Source organism: Vespula pensylvanica, chromosome 8, assembly GCF_014466175.1.
Source record: "Vespula pensylvanica isolate Volc-1 chromosome 8, ASM1446617v1, whole genome shotgun sequence".
Lineage (NCBI taxonomy): Eukaryota > Metazoa > Arthropoda > Insecta > Hymenoptera > Vespidae > Vespula > Vespula pensylvanica.
Genome location: NC_057692.1, coordinates 6,082,556 through 6,108,605, shown reverse-complemented (window position 1 = coordinate 6,108,605; position 26,050 = coordinate 6,082,556). Strand labels below are relative to the sequence as shown.

The 26,050-nt window shown below is 28.0% G+C and overlaps 5 protein-coding genes across 12 annotated transcripts; 3 read left to right on the top strand and 2 right to left on the bottom strand.

Annotated features, from left to right (window-relative positions):
• Positions 1–3,858: 3,858 nt before the first annotated feature.
• LOC122630985 (cilia- and flagella-associated protein 251-like) lies at positions 3,859–5,737 on the bottom strand. 2 transcript variants are annotated; one of them, XM_043816115.1, is made up of 5 exons: positions 5,386–5,737; positions 4,749–5,025; positions 4,373–4,659; positions 3,997–4,231; positions 3,859–3,914 (listed from the first exon to the last, which is right to left on the bottom strand). In XM_043816115.1, the coding sequence occupies exons 1-5, from the start codon at positions 5,563–5,565 to the stop codon at positions 3,865–3,867; spliced, it is 1,029 nt and encodes a 342-aa protein (XP_043672050.1). In that variant the 5' UTR covers positions 5,566–5,737; the 3' UTR covers positions 3,859–3,864. The 2 variants fall into 2 exon arrangements, with proteins under 2 accessions (XP_043672050.1, XP_043672051.1); XM_043816116.1 differs by lacking the exon at positions 5,386–5,737 and adding an exon at positions 5,162–5,297.
• Positions 5,738–6,227: 490 nt separating this feature from the next.
• On the bottom strand, positions 6,228–8,229 carry LOC122630984 (RNA-binding region-containing protein 3). 2 transcript variants are annotated; one of them, XM_043816114.1, is made up of 6 exons: positions 8,135–8,229; positions 7,516–7,995; positions 7,298–7,442; positions 6,733–7,236; positions 6,492–6,645; positions 6,228–6,412 (listed from the first exon to the last, which is right to left on the bottom strand). In XM_043816114.1, exons 1-6 carry the CDS (start codon positions 8,153–8,155, stop codon positions 6,253–6,255), a joined length of 1,464 nt encoding a protein of 487 aa, XP_043672049.1. In that variant the 5' UTR covers positions 8,156–8,229; the 3' UTR covers positions 6,228–6,252. The 2 variants fall into 2 exon arrangements, with proteins under 2 accessions (XP_043672049.1, XP_043672048.1); XM_043816113.1 differs by having other exon boundaries at positions 7,516–8,225.
• A 338-nt stretch (positions 8,230–8,567) lies between these two features.
• Positions 8,568–14,281, top strand: LOC122630983 (ATP-dependent RNA helicase dbp2-like). Its single transcript, XM_043816112.1, has 7 exons — positions 8,568–8,906; positions 9,870–10,130; positions 10,206–10,443; positions 10,572–10,852; positions 10,934–11,427; positions 12,884–13,126; positions 13,230–14,281. Coding segments are annotated over exons 1-7 (1,845 nt in total). The 5' UTR covers positions 8,568–8,904; the 3' UTR covers positions 13,556–14,281.
• Positions 14,282–14,739: 458 nt separating this feature from the next.
• On the top strand, positions 14,740–21,375 carry LOC122631064 (probable ATP-dependent RNA helicase DDX5). Of its 4 annotated transcripts, XM_043816279.1 has the most exons (6): positions 14,758–15,157; positions 15,919–17,123; positions 17,231–17,290; positions 19,122–19,352; positions 19,434–19,625; positions 19,846–21,375. In XM_043816279.1, the coding sequence occupies exons 1-6, from the start codon at positions 15,150–15,152 to the stop codon at positions 19,995–19,997; spliced, it is 1,848 nt and encodes a 615-aa protein (XP_043672214.1). In that variant the 5' UTR covers positions 14,758–15,149; the 3' UTR covers positions 19,998–21,375. The 4 variants fall into 4 exon arrangements, 2 of the variants coding, with proteins under 2 accessions (XP_043672215.1, XP_043672214.1); XR_006327609.1 differs by lacking the exons at positions 19,122–19,352; positions 19,434–19,625; positions 19,846–21,375 and adding exons at positions 17,952–18,312; positions 18,393–18,748 and having other exon boundaries at positions 14,740–15,157; XM_043816280.1 differs by lacking the exons at positions 19,122–19,352; positions 19,434–19,625; positions 19,846–21,375 and adding an exon at positions 17,952–18,748 and having other exon boundaries at positions 14,740–15,157.
• A 440-nt stretch (positions 21,376–21,815) lies between these two features.
• LOC122631068 (ethanolamine-phosphate cytidylyltransferase) lies at positions 21,816–26,021 on the top strand. Of its 3 annotated transcripts, none has more exons than XM_043816290.1 (6): positions 21,816–22,010; positions 22,496–22,633; positions 22,768–22,947; positions 23,030–23,456; positions 23,788–24,008; positions 24,844–26,021. In XM_043816290.1, the coding sequence occupies exons 1-6, from the start codon at positions 21,967–21,969 to the stop codon at positions 24,848–24,850; spliced, it is 1,017 nt and encodes a 338-aa protein (XP_043672225.1). In that variant the 5' UTR covers positions 21,816–21,966; the 3' UTR covers positions 24,851–26,021. The 3 variants fall into 3 exon arrangements, with proteins under 3 accessions (XP_043672225.1, XP_043672223.1, XP_043672224.1); XM_043816288.1 differs by having other exon boundaries at positions 21,817–22,010; positions 24,857–26,021; XM_043816289.1 differs by lacking the exon at positions 21,816–22,010 and adding an exon at positions 22,017–22,326 and having other exon boundaries at positions 24,857–26,021.
• The last annotated feature ends 29 nt before the right edge of the window (positions 26,022–26,050 follow it).

The window sequence follows — 26,050 nt, the reverse complement described above, 5'->3', positions numbered from 1 at the left end:
AATGAATTATATATTCTAGCTGTTTATATGGTTGAAAAATCATATTATGACATAACTCTTTTCTCTTTACCTTAAATATACATATAATTAAATATGTAAATTATTATTTTTTAACTTTTTTATTTTAATTGAAAGTAATAAAAATGCTAAGTATAAACTTAGAGTTCCTTTATTTTCATAATAATTTTCTTTTTAAAATATTTTATAATAAATTTATGAAACATTCATAATCTCATAAAATTGTTTTTACGATTCAAAAAAATACTAGTTACTTGTAAACTATTATAAAAACACTTAATAATGCACATATGAACATGTATAAAACAATTGTTCATAAATAAAATTTGGAATGATTAAACAGATACTAATTCAATTTTTTATCACGTTTTATATTATATCGATGCAAACATTTAGATTTAGATATTAAAAACTATTACTACAATTTCTAATGACGATTGCACATATAATTGTAATCAGAAAATTATTTTTTAATATACATATGTACAATTTGAATATTATCTTTTTATTTACAGTAATTATAATTTTATTGATAAAATTTTTGAAATTTTTTGATCTTACTACAAGAAAATTATACAAAAAGAATATCCATATATGCACAAAGAGTATTTATTTTTCATATATACTTTTGCCTGCATTATTTCATGATATAATCACCTCAAAATTTCAAACAAAGATCATTTAATGTATGATTTATCAATGTAACATTTTTTAGTAATTAATGAACTAAATATTTGAAACTGCTTCATATAGTACTACATGATTATTATTTTAAAAAATAATATTTTTAAAGATATGTTTACTGTAAAACATAAAGTCAATACGAAAAAATTATGGAAAATATTTAAGTACATTAATAATTATTTTATACAAACAAAGTAAATAAAAGAAGTTGCACACAGTTGGAATTTACAAAAAAAAATATTAAGCAAAACAAAAATGAAATTATAAAAGCAATTTAAAACAGTACCATGTTTAATAATGTATATGCTATATCAAATAATAGAACAATGGTATTATCAAAGATCATAAAATATACATTGTAGATATATAATACCAGTTCTTTCATGAGATTTACTCTTAGAAAAATATAACATATAGCTATATATTTTCTGTTTGGCACATTAATGAGCTATACACTGATTATATGATATGAAAGATTAAACATTTATCCATTCTATATAAAGAGAAACATACTACAATTTTTTTATGTCTCAATTATAAAAAATATTGTGATGAAATTATAATTCTTATTATACTACAGAAAAGATCTTGTAATTACTGATATTTGAAAAAACACGAAACATGAAAAAATTTTCCTATTTTGTGTATTCTATTCTTATATTTATAAAAAAAATATATATATAATAAGGTACCCTCCGCTTCCTTTTTATTATGAAGAACCATTAGTGGTCCCATTATGCATATTCAAACCATAAAGTTCAGATATACAAAATGCTTATCACAAGATTTCATCAGGCATTTGCTTCAAATTTTTCTCTACATTACTCTCTTCAATAAAACTCAAAGTTATCATAAACATTATTAAATAACGTTTAAATGAATTATGTAAAATAAATGTAAATATGCAATTAATGCCTACAATAATTATAATAATTAATATATTCTTAATTGATAGCTGCAAATAATAGACTTTTTCACATTTTATATTGTTTTCTAATAAAATACAAGCTGCTTATGTACGTTATGTAAAATAAGATTTATAATATATAATATATATGCTTCTAATCCATCTGTTTTTATATAAACACATTTATCTTTATACATAATTACCATCAACATTTTAGCATTTATACAGAGCATGCTATTTTATATATTAATGAAACAATTATTAACATTTTACACAAAAGCATTTTTACAGATGAATTCTGATACATTTAAAAAATACTTATCTATCCACTTTACATGAGCCATAATAAAAAAAGGCTCATTAAAATGATTTACATGGATAATAATGAAAAAAAATATATATCTGATAAAACTTTAACCACACTCATTAGTAATCTGTTGCTCCAGATTTTGTACCAATTGTTATTAGATATATTTAAATATATTGTAGCAATATAAAGCATGAAAAATTAATTTAGTTCCCACAAAACAATTTCTATATTTTTATAGCACTGTGATGTACGCACATGTGGACTTAGCAAAAACATTAAACGTCATTATAATCATTCTATCAAAATACTTAAATAAAACAATTATCTGAGATCCATTGTAATAACAAACAATAGTTTGAAAATTAAGCCTCAATTCAAGTCTGTATTCTGGTATTTCAATTTATCTATGACATATAGCTCAAATTTTGTTTTATGTCTATACTGCAAAGTATTGTCAGCAATTAATAATTTATTTTATTTTTGTATTGTATTTAGGTAAAATCTTTTGTCATGTAGAGTTCGTATCAAAGAAATATATTATGTTTATTTAAATGTAATAAAAAATAAGATATGTGAATACAAACTTTGAATTACTTAGAAAATCAAAGTTTGCTAGGCCCATATTGCTTATTTAAGTTTTTTTTCCAGAATATTAATATAACAATAATGTGTATATTTACAGTTAATTATTTTTTAATAATATATATATATATATATTTTCTATTTTTTACCAACCATTTTTACTTCACAAATATAATTTCTATATTATAATATAATGATTGATTTTTTAAAGTATTGTCCAATAGTACATCAAAACTATTGATACTATCTGGACAGTATTTTCAAATGGTTTTTACTATAACTTGATTGTATAGATTTCTTAGTGCTTGGCACACACTTATCATTATAAATTTATTTATAATCAGCATCACATTCTAGTACAAAAAAAACATTTGTTAAATGTAGTCAAATTTTAATAAGTTGTCTGATAATAGAAAAGATCTCTATGAAATTTGTATTTTCTTCAGTAAAATTTTATAACTTTTTAGAGAAGTTAAAAATAATATTCTGTTTTTATTTGAAGTCAAGTATAAATATAATTTGATATATCTTACTGTTTTAAAAATGTATAAACTTTTTTAAAATTCAGGAAAAGACTCACAGATATTTCTTTTAAGCAGTAATATTAACAAAAGTAGTTTTTTATCCTTTATGTAGGAAAATATGTCTTTAATAGATCTCTGTATGTTTTTCTTTTAAGAGATTGTCCTAATAATGACAACTTGAAGTATACTTTATACTTTCTACATTTTGGTTTATGATATTTGAAGTATAAATAAATGATTAGAAACTATAATGAACTAATAAAAAACAAATTAATGAACATATTTATATAGTATTGCAAACTAAAATTTTCCTATATAAAATATACGTTTACCTTAAAAAATAGAATGGCATAAGTACTAGATTCTAACTATGTAAACTGTTTTGCTTCTAGAGCCATGATATATCTCTACAGATCAAGGGAGATGTAATGTGCTATTATAAACATGTACCATGTTAAAATAATTTATCTTGTCTGATTACACTATGTCAAAAACTATGACTTATGCCCCTTTCATTAAATGCAAGGCAGCTATGCCCCAGCTATAGGGTAGCTACAGTGGACATGTCAAAATAAAGTGGGAATATTTAAGAAGTCTTTTTATGAATGCTATGTACGCACCTGATGTCATGAATCCTATATGTAACTGTATTCGCTTAAAGAACTTAATCCAATTAATATTATATACAAAAATGAGGAACGATTTGGTCAGGCGGTTGATTGGTAAGTCACTTGAAAAGCACCCATCTTGTTCAAAGCAATGCATGTTTTTTGAATCAAGTAGGTTTCTCACTCCATTTCCTCTTAGTAAGAGAAGTTTATCATTCCTTTTGACTTTCCTTAGTTATCTTTCCGAGCCTTCTTCTTATTTTTCTTCTGCAACTTTGCATCTGTTCAAACATATGTGATGAAATGTATTAATGAAAGTTGCTTTAACACTCAAGTTACAATAATTACGTAAGGTTTTATTACCTCCTGATTCATCAGATGCAGAAGTATTTTTTTCCCATGCTTGTTCCACTTTAGGATCAAAATTATCTACCTTTTTCTCCACATCATTTTTCTTTTTTTGTACTGAATTTTCAACAGGTTTAGCATCTATATCTGCTCTAGAGTTTGTTGATACTTGTATATTTTCTTCTTCAGAAATCTTTTTATTCTTTTTTGATTTGGTACTTTTTTTTTCTTCTTTTTCTAATTTTTCAGTCTGTATAATAAGATGTAAATGTATAAATTACTTATATCTTTAATATTCGCATATCCTCTTTATTTATATAAGTTTAAATTAGTGATAAATCTATCATGATTTTACTAAATTAATAGAAAAAATATATAATCAATATCATACCTTATTTTGTTCTTCTTCCTTTTCTGATTCTTTCTCCTGAATAACCTTGTCAGTAGAAATTGGAGTAAGTATTACTTCTTTTTTATCCTTTTCCTTTAATTCTTTATTTTCTGTTTCTTTAGCAACTTTGTCTTTAACTTCACCTTTATCTAGTTCCTTCTGTTTTGCAACAGCTTCATTAATTATATCAGCCTTTTTTGTGGCTTTTTTACCTTTCTTTGAAGGGCTTTCCTCTTCTTTTTTTTTATTTTTTTTATCTTTTCTAGAGTATGCTTGTTCCCAATCTCCTATATTTATATACACATATTAATTTATATACCAAGTATACCAAAAATTGTTTAGTTTATAAATCTAAGAAATAATATCACACACTTACCATCATCAAAATCTACTGGTTTCTCTTGAACTAAATTTTTCAAATTCTTCTTATTTTTTGTTTGTTCAACTTTATTTTCTGTTACATCTTTTGCATCAATTTGACTTTTTTCCTTCTTAACATAGCTTTTATTATCTTCTTGTTTCTTTTCCTTTGACTTACTATCCATCTCATCTGCCTTTGATGTAGATTTCTTTGATGAAATTTCTGTTTTTGATACCACAGTTTTTTTAAGTGGACTTGCTTTCTCACTTGCTACTTGACCATTGCTAGCTTTCTGAAAGGGATAACAAATCTTATAGAAAGTATACTATATTATTAAATAAAAGAAGAAGCTATCGCCGAAATTAAAAATAACAAAGAGCAAAAAGTATTGTGAAATACAAAAAAACATTATTCACGTTTCGACGTACTATTGTTACGTCATATACTCGATGGACACCGTACACGTATACAAACTGTTCCAACCAAAACCAGCTGATTATCATACATGTGTGCGCACGCTTTTACTCGCCGCTACAACTAGCAAACTAACCATATGGCGATTCAAAATCATCGAAATGATAGACGAGACGTGAATCAAAAAGAAAAATAATGGTATCTTAAATGATAGAAATAATTTGAATTTTCTACCGACCTTATCTTTGGTTTTACCGCGCTTCTTGTTGCTAAGTTTCCGGTCCACGTCGGAGAGTTGAGCGAACGGTGGTTGCTCGGCCTTCTTGAAACCGAAAGCAAAGACGAGGATGGCACAAATTAGAACGATTCCAATTGGTATCGCGTACTGCGAATGTTGAAATAAAAGAGTAACGTCCATCGTGTTTTCAGGATTATTAACAAGTACACGAAAGCAACGAAAGAAAGAAAAGATATGGGACGGCGACGGAGCGGAGTGTACTATAGGTTCCGTGTACGGTTTGATACGTGATGGTGGTCGGTGAACCGGACGTTGGACGCGCGTGCATACATGTACGATTTCTTATAAATGTGATCGAGCAAAGAAACGTAACTTCAGCGTACTCTACCGGCTGATTGTACAATTACTCAATGCCATTGTGCCAGGCGGGCGCCGACCTACGCTGACGCGGCTGTATGTACTACTACGTCAGTCATACAAGAGACTATTTTATTTAGCTCAAATTTTTCAAATATTCTCTCGTAATTGTTTTCGACTGAAAGATTCATCTTCTTAATATTTATTTTATTACTTCTTTTATTTAATTTATTAACATGTCAATAATATCTATCGATTTGTTTATTGTATTTACAATAAGTTTTCAATTTGATCGATTCTCCGTATAATTTTAAAAATCACGCAACAAAAAATAGAATAAATTTTTTGATCTTACAAAAATTTTTCACACAAAATAATGTTGATTTACAATTTTTGTTAAATTATTATTTACAATTCTCAAGATAAAGAAAAGGATATAAGGAAAAATATTTGTATAGATTGTTACAAATACAAAGAGGAACATCTTGTGAGACATATGTATAGTATATATTAGCTATTTGATACTTTAGCATACTGTACAACCATAGGCTTCTCTTTTAAGATATAACCATTAGTTTCTTGTAGAGCCAATTGTGCTTGAACTGTATTTTGTAATGTGACAAATGCTTGACCTTTCATCCTACCTTCTTGCATGAGACGAACGTTATATCTATAATTATAAATTTTTATGATTAAAATGTATATCTAGTATATAATTATATTAAATTAAATATATATGTACAACTTACTCATGTTCAGTATTTGGTAATCCTGGTATTACATATTTCTTGTAGATATAGTGCAAATCATTTACTTCAACATGTTTTGCAAGATTTTTTATATACAATCGATTTGTTGGTTTTCCAGCATGGTAATTTTTGAAAACAGGAAGCAGTCTCTGATCTATGAGATGTATAGAATAAGAATATTTAATTTATTCAAAATTTCTATTATTGTATAAGTGACAAGTAAAATTAGAAATATTCTTACCATTAATTGATATTCTGTTTGATGCTAATTCTTCTGTTGTAATAAACTCAGGTTTTTCAGGTGATTGCTCAGTAGATTTTTCAAGAGATTCTTCACAAGAATGTTCCATATTTTTTTTCGAATGTTCGATATTCTTAGTGGGAAACATTAACCCAAATCCACTTTGTGTTTCTTGAGTATTATCAAGATTATGTTCAGATGAAACATTTGCTCCTTCTAATAATTTATCTACAGTTTTCAATTCAATTTTTAAACTTTTAGATTCACCAAGCTGTACAGACTCAAACATATCTTCTGGTCTGATTGCTTTTTGAATAGAACTAGATGCCATTGCCTGTTTTGCAGGATTAACAAATTTAGGAATTTTTAATCGTTTTTTAGATTGTATACATTTCCTTTTTATAGGTACATTTTGTAAAGATTTAACATTAATATCTTCATCAGACTCTATTTCAGATTCTTCTTCATCAGTTTCTTCATCTTTTTTGTCATTTTGCGAAAAACCTATATCAAAAAATAAAAAATTAAATTAAAAATTAAATATTTCAAATTCAAAATTACTTACCTTTCCCTTTTACTGATTCAAATATATCTTCACCTAAAATATCTTTATATTTCTCAATATCATAAATTTCTTTTAACATAGGAAATTCTACTTCTAGTTCTTCAAATGGTGGAGGTAAATTCATTCTGTTCATTAAATGTAACACCTTAAATGATAAAGTGATAATAATAAAAATGTTGATAATATACAAAATAAAGGTTGTGATTGAATTATGATACCTGAGTATAAAAAGCTGGTTCTTTCAATAATTGTATAACTATCCTCAACAAAGTATTTTTTGTTGGTGGTGCATATTTATATTTTATATTTGGTGATGGTGGCTGTGTAAAAATTTGATTCATTGAGCTTCCATATAATCGTTTTAAAAAAGCTTGAAAATGAGATTTATTAACTGTTTCTTTTTCTATTTCATCCTTCATAATATCTTTATGATCAGTTTCATTTTCAGAAAATTCTATTGGCATAGATTTTTTAGCGAATTCTACTGATAAATACTGTCCTTTGACTTTTATTTGATGTAAACGTAAAAGTGCTTCATTTGCTGCATTATGTGATGGAAATTTTACAAAAGTTATGGTATATTTACTAGAAGGCCGTATCGTACGTGTTTTTATAGCACCATACTTTTGAAATAATTCATTTCGTCGCTGATCAGAAAGATGAGATGGTAAATGAAGTACTTTGAGAGTGTCAAATATCTGAAAATACGAATATTTATTATTGATCATCCATGATATATTTATTACATTTTTTACTATAGGTTAGATACAAGAGACATTATGGCTAGAATTAATTATATATTATCATAATTATTTTTGGAGAACTGAAATCACTAACATGATTTGTTTCAGGTGACATTATGACTTTAAAAGTATAGAGTATACGTCTCTAATCGTGAAAAAATACATTACAAGAATATCTACGCATGTAACACTAAATACACATTACTTTTTGTGCCTAACTTCACAGTGTAAATTAATGTGAATATAGCAGCATCAATGAGCGACTTAATTACTAGCGGCAATTTTGAATTGTTTAATAGAGATTATAAAAATTAGGCTATGAATATATGATTTTCAATTTACAACGAATGACAAAAATATCATATAAAAGTTATATATCTTTTTATTAAATTTAAAATAAATACTTGGAAACAACTAAAAATAGTTTTATTAATTGATATGATCAAAATCAGTCAACAAATACTTTCTATGCTTGAGCGCCATCTTTTACCTTTGACAAACATTGGGAAATATGGATTTCAAGAAGACTCACGAATGTGAATCAGTGTATTACTCCGCCGCGATGTCATGGTAACAGTTTACACGGAACTACTTTCGGAAGTTCACTTGTCAATTTGATCTGAGTGATTCACCGGCTAACACAAAAATAATCTCCTTTTCGTGTATTAATCTTCGTGATTTTATAAACTATCGAAACATTTTCTTTAAAGCCCATTTTAACAATTAAAACTTCGTGAGGTTCATAAAACCGTTGATATTCACCTTTATTCGCTGGTAGCAATTTATCGATTCGTTTTGTACGGGACTTTCCGCAAAGGTGAATTAATCTGTTGCTTGCCGCGGTAGAAATTTTGGGATTTCTATATGTAAGTACAGTATGTCATTTCGGTTTTCTATTAAAAAATGATTCTTTGAGAAATAGCTTTAATTGATTTTACATGAAATATTCGAATTATATTTGACTTGCGTTACTTTTCGTTATATCTAGAATCTGTCGCAGAACCGTAATGCAGCCATCAGTAATCAATAATTGAAATGCCGATTTTATATATCGAATAGTTAATATTTAGTAAACCTATGTAACTTATGCATTCAATTTAAAACAGAATATAATGACATAATTAATTTAATCATTTAATTACTGATTTTCTTTTAATTGTATTTTCAAGAAATATTTTTATCAGTGTTTACAAGTGTTTTTTTCATAAATTAATATGGATTAATAAATATATAAAATTATAAAATGTGAAAAAATTAAGCATACGATTTTGAGAAAAGAGACTGTGTATATGTTTTGAAATACATATTAGAATATTTTTTTATTTCTAATACTAGTGACAGTGCAAGGCATGTATTAGCTTTTATTTTGGCTCAAAACAATATTATTAGAATTATTGTTAGGTTGGAAAAAAGTAAATATTGTTTTTGGTCTAGAACCAAAAAATTATAAAATGCACAGATCCGATCAAGTGAAGGCGCTTTTCATTTCAAATACTCCTATGGAAAACAAAAAATTTTTATATTTTTAGCTTGGTTTCCTAGAATCAACTTATTTTATTAAAAGTAGTCAAGTACTGGAAAAGAAGTTAGAGCAATTAAAGTTGTAGGTTGTTAACAGAATTGGGAGAAGAATATAATTATATTATGTATTGCACTAGTATAAATATAAAGTATTATTATAATCATGGTATTCCTTTCTAACCATTTATTTATCATTCTGATCTCTCATTTCACCTATAGGAATTATAATTATAATATATTTTAAGTTGTTGAAAAAAAATTTTAGTGTTAATGATTCTTATTTTATTTTATATTTATATACAATATAGGTATAACAGAGACAGAGATCAAGGCAGAAGTCGCAGAGGAGGTGGTGGTAGAGGAAATAATAGAGGGAGTAGTGATAATGGTCGAGGAAATGTTAATAGTCGATTTAATGGACGAGGAAGAGGAAGTAGTGTTAGTACTGGACGAGGTGGGCTAAAGGGCAAACAACCTGGAGGAAGTTTAAGGAAAGTAAATTGGGATGCTCGTTCTTTAGAGCCATTGCGAAAGGATTTTTATATCGAACATCCTGCTGTTAGAAACAGGTATGTTTTATTATGATTATATGATTAGATTATTCCTTTGATAAATTTCTTATATTAAAATATGAATGATAATAGGTCAAAGGAAGAAGTTGCACAATTTCGTGAAAATGCTGAAATAACTGTAAAAGGAGTTAATATTCCTAATCCTATTCAGTATTTTGAAGAAGGTAATTTCCCACCTTATGTAATGGAAGGGATCCGTAGGCAAGGATACTCACAACCTACAGCAATTCAAGCACAAGGATGGCCAATAGCGCTTAGTGGTAGAGATCTTGTTGCAATTGCACAAACTGGTTCTGGAAAAACACTTGGAGTAAGCTACATAAAGAGTCTTAATTCATTACAGATGTGAAATATTAAAGTATGCTTAAATTACCTATGAACAGAAAGAAATATCATGTTATTATGGAAACTATAAATCACATGTTATTTTATTCATAGTATATTTTACCTGCAATTGTGCATATTATACATCAGCCACGGTTAAGTAAAGGTGATGGTCCAATTGCATTAATATTGGCTCCAACAAGAGAACTTGCACAACAAATTCAAGAAGTTGCTAATTGTTTTGGTGAATCAGCAGCTGTAAGAAATACATGTATTTTTGGTGGTGCACCTAAAGGACCACAAGCTCATGATTTAGAAAGAGGTGTTGAGATATGCATTGCTACACCAGGTAGACTTATTGACTTTTTGGAGAGAGAAACTACGAATTTACGCAGGTAAATACCAAATGAATTTCCATTTTTCACATTTTTTTAAAAGAAATAAATATATCATTCTCCGTGACGATATTTTACCAGATGCACTTATTTAGTGCTTGATGAAGCTGATAGAATGTTAGACATGGGATTTGAACCTCAAATTCGTAAAATAATCGAACAAATACGACCTGACAGGCAGATATTGATGTGGTCTGCAACATGGCCAAAAGAAGTGCGAGCTTTGGCTGAAGACTTTTTAACTGATTATACCCATCTTAATATTGGATCATTGACTTTATCAGCCAATCATAACATTGTACAAATTGTAGATGTTTGTCAAGAATTTGAGAAAGATATTAAATTATATAGGCTACTTCAAGAAATTGGAACTGAAAAAGAAAATAAAACTATAATATTCGTAGAAACAAAACGAAAAGTTGATGATATTACAAGAAATATTAGAAGAGATGGATGGCAAGCTTTAAGCATTCATGGTGATAAAAATCAACAGGAAAGAGATCATGTGTTGCAGGAATTTCGTAGCGGACGAGCGCCGATCTTGGTTGCAACAGACGTAGCTGCAAGAGGTTTAGGTGTGTACAGTTTAATTTATCATCCATTTGTAGGTATAGTAAAGTAGCATACATCTGGGAATAGGCAACACTTATTGGATTAGCCAGTGATGCGTTATTGCAGTAAGGCCGGCCGACAGCTGTGAGTGTAGCAATGTGTGATGCATTGGAACCATTATGATCATTGTTCTAAGCTACATTTTGGAGCCCTATATATTTAAAAACCATATATTTTTTAATTAGATCGTTCATAAAATTAAGTACAAAAAAGATAAAAAACATCAACATTATTTTTTAACAATATTTTTTACATTATTTTATTACAATAAAACTAAAGGATGAATTTCTTTTAAATGTGGGGCTCTGAAATGCACACAAGCTACCACTAAGTCTGTCTGCTTTTCTTTTTCAGAGGCACAGAGTTCCCTAACACAATGTGGTGTACTGCCAGTATTGGGCAGACACAGTGATTATCTAAATTTTTTTTTTTACTTTTATTATGTTAGAATATATTTATTAACTCTTGTGCTAAAAATATTATAATTTGCCATGATTAATACTTCACGGTATAGTTTACACGTTACATTATGACAATATCTTATAACAGTATTATATATTCTACGACATAATAGTGTCTTCTATTATATGAATCAATATAAAAATTACATTTTCTTATAAAGGAATTGTAATTAATCTTTTTTGAAGGAACATACATAATATCTTTTATCTTTGATTATTATAATTTTCATAATTTATCCTCAAGTACATTTTCGAAACTTTGTACTTGGTGCCTCTTATTTAAAATGTAAAAGTTATAAATTCAATGCACTCAGGCTTAAACCGTAAAATGCTGCCTCTATCCCAAAACCAGACACCACCGCTGTGTCTGTCTAATCTCTAGGCCAACGATATATTTCCATAATGAAACAACAAAAATTGGTCTACTTAAAATGCAAGCAGCACTACGCTTGCTGATTTTACGTCGGAAATACCTGACAAAAGGTGGGTGATTCTCAAACTTCTTTTATTGACTGATTATTTAAAAGTTTTTGCATATTACTTTATGAAAATGTAGTTTATTTCTAACATAATAATAATTATTAAATATAAATATTATTAAATATTCAGTAAGTAAAATTATATAATAAATCAATATCTGAATTAATTTTAATTAAAAGATATATTATAAGATGATCAGTTCAAATAAAGAAGTCTTACAAAATCACTACTGCTGACATGTGATAAAATATGTCTTAAAAATTAATTATATAATTAAGAGCAGGTAAAGTAATAAATGTAATCATTGTATATTTTTTTTTCACTTTGATGACTTATTATTTTATTATATTTTCTCAATAATAACAAGCAAGAGCAGAAATAATGCTTACATTATAATTATAATTATACATATGAAGATATCTATTTATTTATTATAAATATATCACCTTTATTACTTTTAATTAATCCTGCTTCACAGATGTGGATGATGTCAAATATGTAATAAATTTTGACTACCCATCATCATCAGAAGATTATATACATAGAATCGGTCGTACTGGTCGTAGACGACAAACAGGAACAGCTTATGCATTTTTTACCAGTCATAATATGAAACATGCAGGAGATCTGATAGAAGTATTACGAGAAGCTGGACAAAATATTAATCCAAGATTAAGTGAAATGGCAGAAATGGCCAAATCAGGAAATTTTGGAAACAGAAGTGTGTTTTTATACATATTTCTTGTTATACTATTAATTTCAAAGTTAATTACATACAAATACTGATTGAGAATAATATTAGTATACGTATATTCAAATTTTAGGTGCTAAACGCTTTTGTAGTTCCGGAAGTTTAGACAGAAGTGGTGGAAGACGTGGAAATATTGATTGTAGAGGAGGACGTGGTAGTGGTACTCTCAGAGGACGAGGAAGTATTCGTTCTAACAATTCTTACCAATCTGGATCAAGCGGTTATTCAGGATCAGACTATACTAATTATAGTAACTTAAAACAAAATAATTCAATTAGTCCAAATACTGGTTATGGGTATACTACACAGAGAAGTTATAGTCAAAATAATATGTCCCAAGTTTATGGAGGTAATGATAATTATGGAAATAATTATCAATATAGAGGTGCTGCATATTAATTCCAGTTTAAACTTATTAATGATAGCATGCTATTAAAAGTGTAAAGTATATTTCTATAGCACATGTGGTTCGATTTATGTAAAAAACAATATACTTTGCTGCAAGGTAAAATAGATTCCATGAAAGCAAAGTATTGATAAATGTGATATGTGTAAAACATTTATCTAGAATTAACAGTATGTTTCTAAGTCAAATATTTTATTATATTCTCCTATTGTGTGAGTTTTTAATTACAAATAATACCGTATATCAAAAATATGCAAAAAGCAAGGAAGAAGATATAATCGGTATTATAAGACGGATTACCGAATATGGTATAAGTCAGAAAACCTAAGTAAGTTTACATTTTGTAAAGGAAATGGCATAAGCATTATTTCAGTAGGTACATTGGGAACAACCTACTGTTAAGTCCTTTACGAAAATGTAAATGCCTAATGTTTATTCTGTTAATAGTTTATGTTTAAATATAATGTGATAAATTTAGAAAAATTCTAAATGTTGAAAGAAATATTGTAAACTGAAAGTTTATTATTTTGTTGCTATTGAATTTAAAGTTTAGTTGTTTAAGTTTATAAAATGTATAAATTAATTCATTTTTGACAAAGACTTGTTTATAAAAAGATCATTTTGTTGGCTATGCTAACACAGATAATTATGGATATTATATGTAACATGAATATTATACACATATATTTATGCGATTAATAATAAAAATTAATAGACAATTTAATATTTTTAACTTCTACATATAAAAGACACATTTTTGTTATTATTGAAACGTCATCGTGATAACTTTATTCAAAATTTGTTGTTTAATACAATACAATGTGTTAATATCATTGTAACTGTGATAATATAGTTTTAGTTCTTTTCTTAATAAATTATTGAGTATTTATTTACACGTTTATTATTTATAATAATCATGAAAATAAAATTAATAGAATTCAGGTTCTTTTATCTTGTATTGAATAAAGTTAATTTTATTTTTTATATTTGATTGCAAAAAAATTAATATTTTTTATCCCACGATTTAAAAGCTAATTTTTATATTAATTATTTTTATTATGTGTTGCGCAATTGTAAACAAATTGTAATATAAATTATTTATTATTATAATAAGTATATAGAAAATTTAATTTGTTTTCCAGAATAGAAAAAAAATCATTTATATAAAAATGGGTTAAATTTCACAAGTAGCAAAAGTACGTATGCGCGGGAAAGTTAAAATAACAAATCACACTGTTTGACAGTATATATTCCTTCCTGTGTACCTCTGGCGACTTCCGGTATATTGTACTCGTAAATTATTCAATCATATTTAAGAATTGAATGGAATATATTTATGAATGAATAAAATAAAAATTCTTGGATTATAATAAATATAAAAATGATTTAAAATATATATTTATTTTTATTTTTCATAATGTGTTAAATAAAACAGGAACTATTTCTTGTGCGTATACTACGTCACCATGATGATCATTCGTGAGTTCCTTTGGAATCGGACGTCAAGTAGTGTTCTCGTTTTAGCGAGTACATTGATTTTTTCAAGAAATTTTTGGAATATCTATTTACAAATCAATAAGCTTCTTCATGACGATGTAAGTTACATTATATTATAAAATGAATTCTTGAAAATTCTTCAAAAATGTATAAATTTCTATTGTCATTAATCAACTGTTCTACGTTTTGACTATTCTCCATGTTGACTGTACGTCATAGTTGACTTATTCTCTTTATAAATTACAACGTCATGATTATTATATTAATTTATTTTTATGGAGACGCTTTTATAAATTTTATATCGAATATATTATTACAAAAATAAAAGATTTACGCATACATATGTTTAGTTCAGTAGTTTATAATATGTAACAATATCTTTTATTAGCTTAGCGTCGTTAGACAGATCGAAGAGCTTTTAAATATGAACGTTAATTGGTTCTAACAAAAAGTGATTACTCGTATTATTTATATTCTAATTGATAGATATATTTCATATAATCTATTTATTCAAAGACACAAAAATATTTTAATTTGTATAAGATGAAAATAATATTAAAATTGTTATGCTTAAGCGTATTTATTAATCTTTTATACATTTATGATTGTTATTGCATACATCAATATTTCATTGTAACACTATTATTCGTTAATTTTTTGTATAATTAGTTGTCTATTTTATTTTCTATAAGTTATATAATTAAGTAAAGTGTGTTTAATGAATTTGAATATGAATTAATTAGGCAGATATACAAATTAATACTTTATACATATTATTCTTTTTTATTCATAATGAGGTTTTTTCTTCAACTCATATTTTAGTTTCATTATTTAATTTTATAATAATATTATATTATAGGGCATACCGTGATCGTGAACGTGGTGACAGGAGAGGTGGAGGTGGTTCTAGAGGAGGCCGTTTTGGTGGACGAGATGGAGGCAGTGGTGGAAGATTTGGAAGTAGTGCAAACAGAGATAACAGCAGTTTTGGAAGTAATAATTTTAAAAACCGTCAGCCTGGAGAACGATTACGCAAACCTAGATGGGATATGAGTACTTTGCAACCATTTAGAAAAGACTTTTATCAACCACATCCCAATGTCACAACAAGAAGTCTTCATACAGTTGAAGCTTACCGTTCAGACAAAGAGATCACAGTAAAAGGCTCTAATGTCCCTGGGCCCAATATTTATTTTGAAGAGGGTGGTTTTCCAGATTATGTTTTAAGTGAAATTCGTAGACAAGGCTTTGGAGAACCAACAGCTATACAAGCACAAGGTTGGCCTATTGCTTTGTCTGGACGTGATATGGTTGGCATAGCGCAAACAGGATCTGGAAAAACATTAGCTTATATTTTACCAGCTATAGTGCATATTAATCATCAACCTAGATTAAGTAGAAATGATGGTCCTATAGCTCTTATTTTGGCACCTACAAGAGAACTTGCACAACAAATACAACAAGTAGCATCAGACTTTGGAGTTTCTTCACAGGTTAGAAATACTTGCATTTTTGGTGGAGCTCCTAAAGGTCCACAGGCACGAGATCTGGAAAGAGGAGTAGAAATTTGTATAGCAACTCCTGGTCGTCTAATAGATTTTTTGGAACGCGGTACAACAAATCTTCGTAGATGTACATATTTGGTACTTGATGAAGCAGATAGAATGCTTGATATGGGGTTTGAACCCCAAATTAGAAAAATTGTAGAACAAATACGTCCAGATAGGCAAACACTTATGTGGTCAGCAACATGGCCAAAAGAAGTTCGTAACTTGGCAGAAGAGTTTTTAACTGACTATATACAAATCAATATTGGCTCTTTACAATTAGCAGCTAATCATAATATCCTTCAAATAGTGGATGTATGTGAAGAATATGAAAAGGAAAGTAAATTAATGAAACTTTTGGAAGAGATTTCTAATGAACCAGAAAATAAAACTATCATTTTTGTTGAAACAAAAAGAAAGGTGGATGATATTACACGAGCTATTAATAGATATGGATGGCAAGCAATTGGCATCCATGGAGATAAAAGTCAACAAGAAAGAGATTATGTATTAAATCGTAAGATATATTAATAATACATATTTTTAAGTAAATTAAGTTATATTTAAATTTATTTTTAGTACATATTATTTTATTATTTTTTACTGAGACATGTTTTTTTTCAGAATTCCGGAATAGCAGATCAGCAATACTAGTTGCTACGGACGTTGCAGCAAGAGGTTTAGGTAAGATTCTGTTTTAGCAAGTGTGGGTATGATGTAAGGGTCAGGCTGCGATGGTTGTTTCACGGTTGTGAGAGTCTTAATATTGTGATGTGGCAACGGATAACGGCATGTGCCAGACTGATTGACGTTAGTCCCTAAGCAACGTGGATGAAGATAACTTTAAGATTGTTTAGGAATATCATGGAGCAGGGTATTTAATGATTTAGAATTTATATTTATTTAGCCAGTTTTATATTTAATTTTTCTCACCCATTTAGAAGATTCAGTGATTTAAACATCTTTATAAGTACAAATAAATGTTACTACCAATATGATCTATTTAGAAATAAGTCTGAAGAAGGAGGAATAATTCTTAACTTATTTCTTCATTAGTTGCATTATTAGTTTAGGTGGGTTTTGACATACGTTTTCAATTTTGATAAAAATTGATTCTAAATCAAACTGACTTGAGTAAAATATATAATATCGTATAAAATAATCTCAGAACATATACATACAATGTAAAGTAAGAAGTTTATCAAAATGAAAAGTATGCCAAGATATTTCAGGTAAGGTCGAAAATGAGCAGGTAAGAAGATAGAAACGTTTGTTTTTCGATTTTGCTCTGATTGAGACAAGTCTTGTCAGTCTGGTATTAACGTGCTGTTCTATGTGTTTTCAGAGGCACATGCGACGGAGTTTTATCAATGATAAGAACTCTGGAGAGTTTGCTTTGGAATATATAATTGAACGGGGCGTGACTGCTGGTCTTCGCCCCCTCGCAACAAGCTAAACTAACGCTGTGCCTCAGCCGTGCCACTTGAAAAAACACACTCTCACTCTGTACCTGCGATGGTCCAAAGTATGGAAGTAACAATGTTAGGGAATCTATAATGTATACAGGGCAATTAAACCTGATAGATATTGATATATATTAGATTAGAGTAATAGGATATAGTATCGATTTACGTTTTAATATTTGCAGAATTAATGCATTCATATCGATTCTAAAATCATAATTTATAAATTTCCTTTTCTATGAGGTATGTTTCGATTGTAGTATCGCAAGACTGCTTAAAATACTTACGAGTTTGAAGCAGTGTTAGAATTTGTTATTAAACAGGTTGGAGAGACGATTCGTTATATCGAAGAAAGTCGTCGGTAAATCGATAAATTACAATCTTCCGTGCAGTTGGTAATAGCTTTATAAAACTTCAGCAAATAACAAAAAGAAATCCTTGATGCTAAACACGCAATGGAGTATACATGGGGTTGAGTGGAGTGCGCATATGGTGCTCATCCAATGTTCAAACCTTACCGAAGCAATGCACAAGGACCAAATTTTCAAAGACCAGCACAGATCCATACTTTGGTGCGGGAGAGAAGGGTGTGAAGTTACTAAGAATAAATGTAGAGCTCGCTCACTCATTAAGCGAGAATTCTATGAGAACCATCTGAGCTCTGATTCCTCTACATTTCCAAAAATGTATTTACATTTCCAGCTTTAGGCACAAACAGGTAAATAATATGTACACTTGCTCTTTGTGGTCAACTTATTTATGTTACTAACATGCCTTGCAAATGGAATTTATTATCGATCGATATTGATTTTTTTCGTGTCTGATTTTAAGGCAATTAATGTTGCGTTTGGCATTATTTGTAATCATTAAGTTTGCCCATTATAATTTTTATTGAAAATTTCCCTGTTTCGATTACGACGAACTTAAATTTCAATTCTATTTGCAAGGAAACTTATCGCAGCTTTAATTAGTTCGCTTTGTAAGTTAATTACCCACCACAAAGAATCAAGTATTTGTTACTTTCCCTAATAATTGTGAGAACTGTTGTGTAGATGTGGAAGATGTCAAATTTGTGATAAACTTGGATTATCCGTCCAACTCGGAAGACTATGTTCATCGTATTGGACGTACGGGACGATCGCAACGAACAGGAACTGCATATGCCTTCTTTACACCTGGAAATGCACACAAAGCTAGTGACCTAATCCAAGTACTAGAAGAAGCAAAGCAAGTTGTAAATCCTAAACTTTATGAACTTTCGAGAAATCCAGGCATTTATAAACGTAATTGTAGAGTTATTTTATATATAGAATTTTGATTTATATAATTTCATTAAATCATGTCAATGTTATATTTCTATTTAGGAGGTCGATACAGTGGTCGTAATGGCGGAGGTGGTAGCCGTGGATCCGGTGGTCGTGGGGGTGGTCCACGAGGATCACGTGGTGGACGTGATGGAAATGATAGAAGTGGGAGATTTGATCGTAGCGGTGGTAGTGGTAGTGGGAGTGCTGGTGGGAACGATCGTGGAAATAAATGGGGTGGAAGTAGTAGTGGTAAGTACTTTAAAATATAACTGCTATACATGCTTACTTTATTATGCTAATTAAAAATATTCTATTAGAAAATCAGATTTGATCAAGATCATTTAAAGTTTTTGTTTCTTACAAATAACATTACATTTTATTTTTCAATATATAATTTTGTAAGACAAGAATATATCTTGTAGATTCCAAATTTGTTTATTTATTAGTGAAATATTCATTTCTTGTCTAGGTGGTATGGGAGGTGGTTATGGCAGTAAATCATTTCCTCAAAATAACTTTGGAGGAGCTTCCAGTGGTGGTGGCTCTAGTTATAGTCAAAATGGTGGTGCATATGGAGGAGGTGGTGGTGGGAGCAGTTACAGACAACAGAATGGTTATTAACATCGACATAGCTTATTCCAGAATAAAATTTTATTTATGTAATATAGTAAGCAAAGAGAACAAAAAGAGAACTACTTTGTTTAATATAGCAGATCATATTTTCCATACGCGCTTCTCATTGTGATGGGACACAAATATAGTACATAGAATGTACAGACACAATCATATTTTGTTTCGAAAACCCGTACACAATGTGCAGTATTTTATGGAAATTGAAAATACCAATCTTAAATTACACGCAAGGTAGTTTTAGAAAATTATTTACATATTGGTAATTTTCATATTAATACATTCTAATTTTTTATTTAAGTATTGCATAAATGTAAAAGCAAAATGATAAAATGTTTGCTAACATCGTTAACGACAATGGCACAATGAAAGTAATTATATGGTCGTGTGGCAATAAGTTATAAAACGATAATTTCTAAAACTGTCAAGCTTTATCGGTAAGGAACATCTACGTTATCTTGCCATTTTCCGCGATTATCTTATGATTTAATGATAAGAATTTATCATTAAATATTAAGTAAGTATAGTCATCGTTTGATAGATCTGTAAAATAAGATTTTCTGATCATTCATTGGTTGAGCCGTTTATCAAACATCATGCGATTAGGTCAGAGTTTACTTCATTGGACAATACTTTTACGTTTTATCGCATTGATATAAATTGGTGAAGATGTATGATTGGTACTTTTATTTTAACTTTTTATGTACCAACAATGTTTTCGTAATTTACAGGAAACTTCGTAGATATATTTTATGATGTTATTCGATTATAATAAATTAATATAATCTATGATTATATTATAATAGATTATAATAAATTTAATATAAGAAAGATTTTTTAAGTATTTTTTTCGGCGTTGTTTAATGTCCCATCTACTGAGCAATTTTTTTTTCAATTAATTTTTATCATCATTTTTTTAACCATTTTTATAAATATAATTCGGTACATAAAGAGTTAAAATATTCGTATAAATAACTGTTATGTAGTATCTGAATACGCGTTAAATTAGGGACTTATCAATTAGATATAAGCGGAAATGAGATTGGCAGTTTTTTTGTCAATCGATTTGATATATTGAGAAAATAATTGTACAAAAGATTATTTCATTCGACTTTATCAAGCAGCCTTGAAACTTATACTTCCATTTAGAGAGAAGCATTTATCGAAAACATCGATGTATCTTATATTTATTACACAATATTATATATACGTAAACTTTTAAGATTTACTCACACATTTTTGTAAAAAAAATCTTGATCTATTTCCAACCTCTAAATCTATCAAATTGATGGATAATTACATCAATCTTACGATATGTTTAATCAATATTCTTTATTGTAACAAAAGAAAAAAAAAAAAAAAAGAAAAAGAATAGAAAAAAGAAAAATAAATTTTATTCCCGATTAAATATTTATCATCTATTCTTCATTATGCGACTACGTGCGAAGGTTTTCAATAATATTATTTTTTAAAATCATTGATTTCAGTCTTGTAGGATAACAAAAAGATCAATATTATTTAACGTATTAGTATTGTAACTGACGCTCGTTTAATGTGCATAAATATTAAAAATTACAAACCCATAATCGCTATTTTCTTGGTATAGTTGCTAAGAGCTAAAATTAATGAGTATGAAATATTTTTTCTTTTATTTAAAATATTATTCTAGTATCAACATTATGTCTTATACTCATGAGCAGCTTAAGTTATGACGCGATGACGTCATTCCGGGTGACTGTGAACGAGCGAAGGGTGGAAAGGTGGGGAGGGACGAGCGGTATTCGATTAATAAAAAGATGTGCATCGCCGGTGTCGCGGGCAGTACGCTTCAAGAGTTGGTCGATGAGTCTATTTCATTTTCATTCGTAATATACTAATCAAGTGATTGGAAAAAAAAAAACAGATAAAAAAAGGAACGTCTACTGGTGTACACGTGTTTGTACTTTTTCTTTTCGTGAATATGACAGAATCTCGAAAAGAAGTTCGTGTTTGGTGCGACGGGTGGTGAGTTTATGAATGAAATGTATTGTGCGGTATCATTTACCTTTCGATTTTCACGTGTTAGCGCGCGAACTTGACAGGTGACATGAAAAAAAGGATAAGTTGATATTGTGAAAATATACGTTCCTCTTGTGCCTTATAAAACTTGTATCATTCGTTTCTTCTTATTGCTCGTGTCAGAAAAGGATCAATTTTTGTGCATATCATTATTCGTGCTCTATAAAATATTATGTCGAAATATAAGAGACGCATTGTCTCTGTGATTGTAAGAAAGACTAGCGATCAATACTATAGCTTGATTAATTAATCATTCGAAAATGTATGTATATGTTTTGAAGTAATATTCACGGGCCTTGTAAATGTAAAAGTTCAAACAATTCTATTTATTCTGGTGCTACGTTCTTACCGTCGGATTTTCGTATTTTTCACTTCGATTTTTTACTTTTTTGAATCCTATGATGATTCAAATATATCATTTTATATTGTAGTTATGATATGGTGCATTTTGGACATGCAAATTCATTGAGGCAGGCTAAAGCATTAGGCAATTATTTGGTTGTTGGTGTTCATACGGATGCAGAAATTACAAAGCATAAGGGTCCTCCAGTTTTTACAGAACAAGAAAGGTATTTTTCCTACTTATTAAATCATTTAAGTAATATTAACTATTATTGATAAATATGTGTATTGAAATTTTATTGTTTTTTCTCTATATAGTATAGAAAGGATTTACACAACATTGCTTCATACTTTGTTTCAGATATAAAATGGTTCGCGGTATAAAATGGGTAGATGAAGTAGTTGAAGGTGCTCCTTATGTTACTACATTGGAAACATTAGATAAATACAATTGTGATTTCTGTGTACATGGTGATGACATAACAATGACTGCGGATGGAATAGATACTTATCACTTAGTCAAAGCAGCTGGTCGTTACAGGTATAACAAAATGAATTAAAGAGAAATATTCTATATAAATACGAAAAATTCTTTGTATTAATATACAATATAACTATCACAGGGAGGTTCAAAGAACAGCAGGAGTTTCGACTACAGATCTTGTAGGACGTATGCTTTTAATGACACGTCAACATTTCAAACAAGGAGATAGTGAATATACCGTTGATAGAGAACCTAGCAAAAGTATGGGTCAAGATCGCACAGCACGAAGCCCATGGACCGGTTGTTCTCAGTTTCTTCCCACTACTCAAAAAATTATACAATTCAGTGATGGCAAAAGTCCTCAGCCAGATGATAAAATTGTTTATGTTGCTGGAGCATTTGATTTATTTCATGTTGGACACTTAGACTTCTTAGAAGTTGCAAAGAAAGAGGGTGACTATCTTATTGTTGGCCTCCATACAGATCCAGCTGTTAACCGTTACAAATGTGGTAATCATCCAATCATGAATCTTCATGAACGTGTTCTTAGTGTACTAGCATGTAAGGTGAGCTATTTACATAGAATAAAAATTATATTTATTTTTCATAAGATTATTCAAATTGAAAATATACTAATTTAACACTTGGAAAAAGATAAAATGAAGCACAATTTTCTAAATATTTTTTCAAAAATATTTTCTATATAAATTTATATTTATCTTCAATATAAAATCTTCATTAAAATTCGTTGGATAAATTTGAAATTTTTTTTTTAAATCATATAAATAAATATCTTATTATGTATATGTGTGTATATATATATACACACACATATATACACATTCACAATAAAAAATATATATATAAATGAAGGAATTGAATTCTTTACATATCTAGTATGTGAATGAAGTTGTAATTGGTGCTCCATATGAGGTTACTAAAAATCTTATGGAACACTTTAATGTTTCTATCGTGTGTCATGGACAGACACCAATAATGCCATGTGAAGATGGCTCAGATCCATATGTAGAACCAAAAAGACAAAACAAATTTAAGTTACTGGATAGTGGCAATGATATGACAACAGAAAAAATTGTTGAAAGAATAATTCTACATAGGTATGTTATTCTTTTATATATAATATAACTTATATATGTTAGATATAACTTATATAACTTATATATGTTAAATATGTATTTAAGAGTATTGTAGCAAATATACTATTCAAGATCAGTTCTATATTATGTAACAGACATTTGAAAAACCTGAATTTATATAATAATAAGGTTTCAGTTTTAATTTCTACTTATCTTGAATTATAAGAAAAAAATCTATGTAGTAATCATAAATAATTAATAAGCTAGGAAGAAATTGCAAATAATGACAGTTAATTGTTATATAATGTGTCTCTTTTGTCTTTGTCATTTAGTTTTTGCAAGATATATTTGTTTTAAATTAAACAAATAGTATATATATTTTTACATTATTTATAAATGTTTTATAATTTTAAGTTTATGTACTTACTTCAATCTCATTCATATGTTCATGCTTTTTATATTGGGATATGCAATTTCATGCAAGCATATATATTCACTTCATCACAGCACATTTTTTCGTGTAGAACAATATTATTTAAAGTTCATTAATCTGATATAGTTTCTTAAAATATTAAGAAAAATGTTTAAATATAATACAAATAATACATACAAATTTATAACAAAATATTGATCTGAATAATATATACATATTTATTTAAATGACACTATATATATATTTAAACAAATTATACACACATACATATAATTAGCATTTTTATAATATGTGTAATTTGTTTGTAACATTGTATACATTCATTTTTTATATCAAAGAATATTAACAGATTATTGAATTTAATTTACTACTATTACTTGCATATCCCAACACTTAAAGAAAATTGTATACGCGTTGATTAAGTGTTTAATTACAGGTTGGAATTTGAGGATAGAAACTTAAAGAAGGAAAAGAAAGAGCTTGCGGCTTATGAAGCCTTTGTGAAATCTAAAACAAATGGAAAGACTGCATAATCAATTTTTGCATAATTACTATGTGTGATAATCAATTTTATAGAATTAATTTGTAAATACATAAACTCTCGGATTATATTAATTTATTCAATTTAGAAAAGAAAGATAGAAGTGTAATTTCTTAATTGATTGAAAGACTTTGATATATTGTGAAGAAATTAAATTTTCTTTGGAACATATCGAAAATTCGGCAAAATTGAGTGACGATATGTTATTAATTTTCTGTTTAAGTTAAAAAATATCTATTCATTATACATAATTTAAAGAAAAATATATATAATATTTAATATCATATACAGTTGCTATATGTAAGCATGATATCTTACAAGTAAATTAAATGTTTTATTAATTAATATAAATTATGATTTTACTGAGATGTGTATTTTACTATTGATTGCATAGTAACTTTATTAAAAATATGTAGTATAGTATATGCAAATTTACTTGAGTCTACTAAATTACCAAATTATATTTTATGAGTGCATATTTGCTGGAAAACAAAAGTATGCAGTTAAATGAGATTGTCTCAAACTTTTTTTGTATTCAATAAAAGTTTAATATTATATTTAAAAAATGAACTTATGAACATTATGAATATATATATATTCATAATGTCATTTGTTTAAATTATATTTGTAGTCCAGTTGTTTTACTTTCGCGTGAAATAACTATTCTAATTTGAAATTTTTATTTTTATTTTTCTTGTAGTTTAATTTAAAAAAATTAATTTAAATAAAACCATTAGATTGTAATGTTATCAAGTTAAGCTTTATGGGCCTATACAAAGATATAATAATGATATTGAGCCAAAGGTTGTAAAATAAGTGTGTGGCAATTGTTGATATTACGAATCATAATGAAGCAAAGTTATATAGGATTGCTAAATGTGTCTTTATACATCGATAAACCAAATAGTAAAAATAGCATGTTTAGGGCGAGTGCAATACGCTTATAATTTTTCTGAGATACGTATACATATAATAGCATATGCACATTCTCAATTTACATTTTTATGTAATTTTATTTAATATTTATATGTATATTTATATTTTTCATTATATATATATATATATATATATATATATATATATATATAT

What these genes read in the sequence shown, in the direction of transcription:
- LOC122630985 (XM_043816115.1), bottom strand. Translation starts at nt 5,565, where the DNA reads ATGGACGTTACTCTTTTATTTCAACATTCGCAGTACGCGATACCAATT. An exon ending in AGGAAGAAGAACAAAATAAG is followed by an intron (nt 4,232 to 4,372) that starts GTATGATATTGA and finishes CTTATTATACAG; the next exon opens with ACTGAAAAATTAGAAAAAGA. An exon ending in TGCATCTGATGAATCAGGAG is followed by an intron (nt 3,915 to 3,996) that starts GTAATAAAACCT and finishes ATGTTTGAACAG; the next exon opens with ATGCAAAGTTGCAGAAGAAA.
- LOC122630984 (XM_043816113.1), bottom strand. Translation starts at nt 8,025, where the DNA reads ATGATCAATAATAAATATTCGTATTTTCAGATATTTGACACTCTCAAA. An exon ending in TGAATCAGTAAAAGGGAAAG is followed by an intron (nt 7,237 to 7,297) that starts GTAAGTAATTTT and finishes TTTTTGATATAG; the next exon opens with GTTTTTCGCAAAATGACAAA. An exon ending in AAACAGAATATCAATTAATG is followed by an intron (nt 6,646 to 6,732) that starts GTAAGAATATTT and finishes TACATCTCATAG; the next exon opens with ATCAGAGACTGCTTCCTGTT.
- LOC122630983 (XM_043816112.1), top strand. An exon ending in CATCCTGCTGTTAGAAACAG is followed by an intron (nt 10,131 to 10,205) that starts GTATGTTTTATT and finishes GAATGATAATAG; the next exon opens with GTCAAAGGAAGAAGTTGCAC. An exon ending in GTTCTGGAAAAACACTTGGA is followed by an intron (nt 10,444 to 10,571) that starts GTAAGCTACATA and finishes TTTTATTCATAG; the next exon opens with TATATTTTACCTGCAATTGT.
- LOC122631064 (XM_043816279.1), top strand. An exon ending in AAATCCAGGCATTTATAAAC is followed by an intron (nt 19,353 to 19,433) that starts GTAATTGTAGAG and finishes ATTTCTATTTAG; the next exon opens with GAGGTCGATACAGTGGTCGT. An exon ending in ATGGGGTGGAAGTAGTAGTG is followed by an intron (nt 19,626 to 19,845) that starts GTAAGTACTTTA and finishes TTTCTTGTCTAG; the next exon opens with GTGGTATGGGAGGTGGTTAT.
- LOC122631068 (XM_043816288.1), top strand. Translation starts at nt 21,967, where the DNA reads ATGACAGAATCTCGAAAAGAAGTTCGTGTTTGGTGCGACGGGTG. An exon ending in AAAGCAGCTGGTCGTTACAG is followed by an intron (nt 22,948 to 23,029) that starts GTATAACAAAAT and finishes TAACTATCACAG; the next exon opens with GGAGGTTCAAAGAACAGCAG. An exon ending in TTAGTGTACTAGCATGTAAG is followed by an intron (nt 23,457 to 23,787) that starts GTGAGCTATTTA and finishes TTACATATCTAG; the next exon opens with TATGTGAATGAAGTTGTAAT.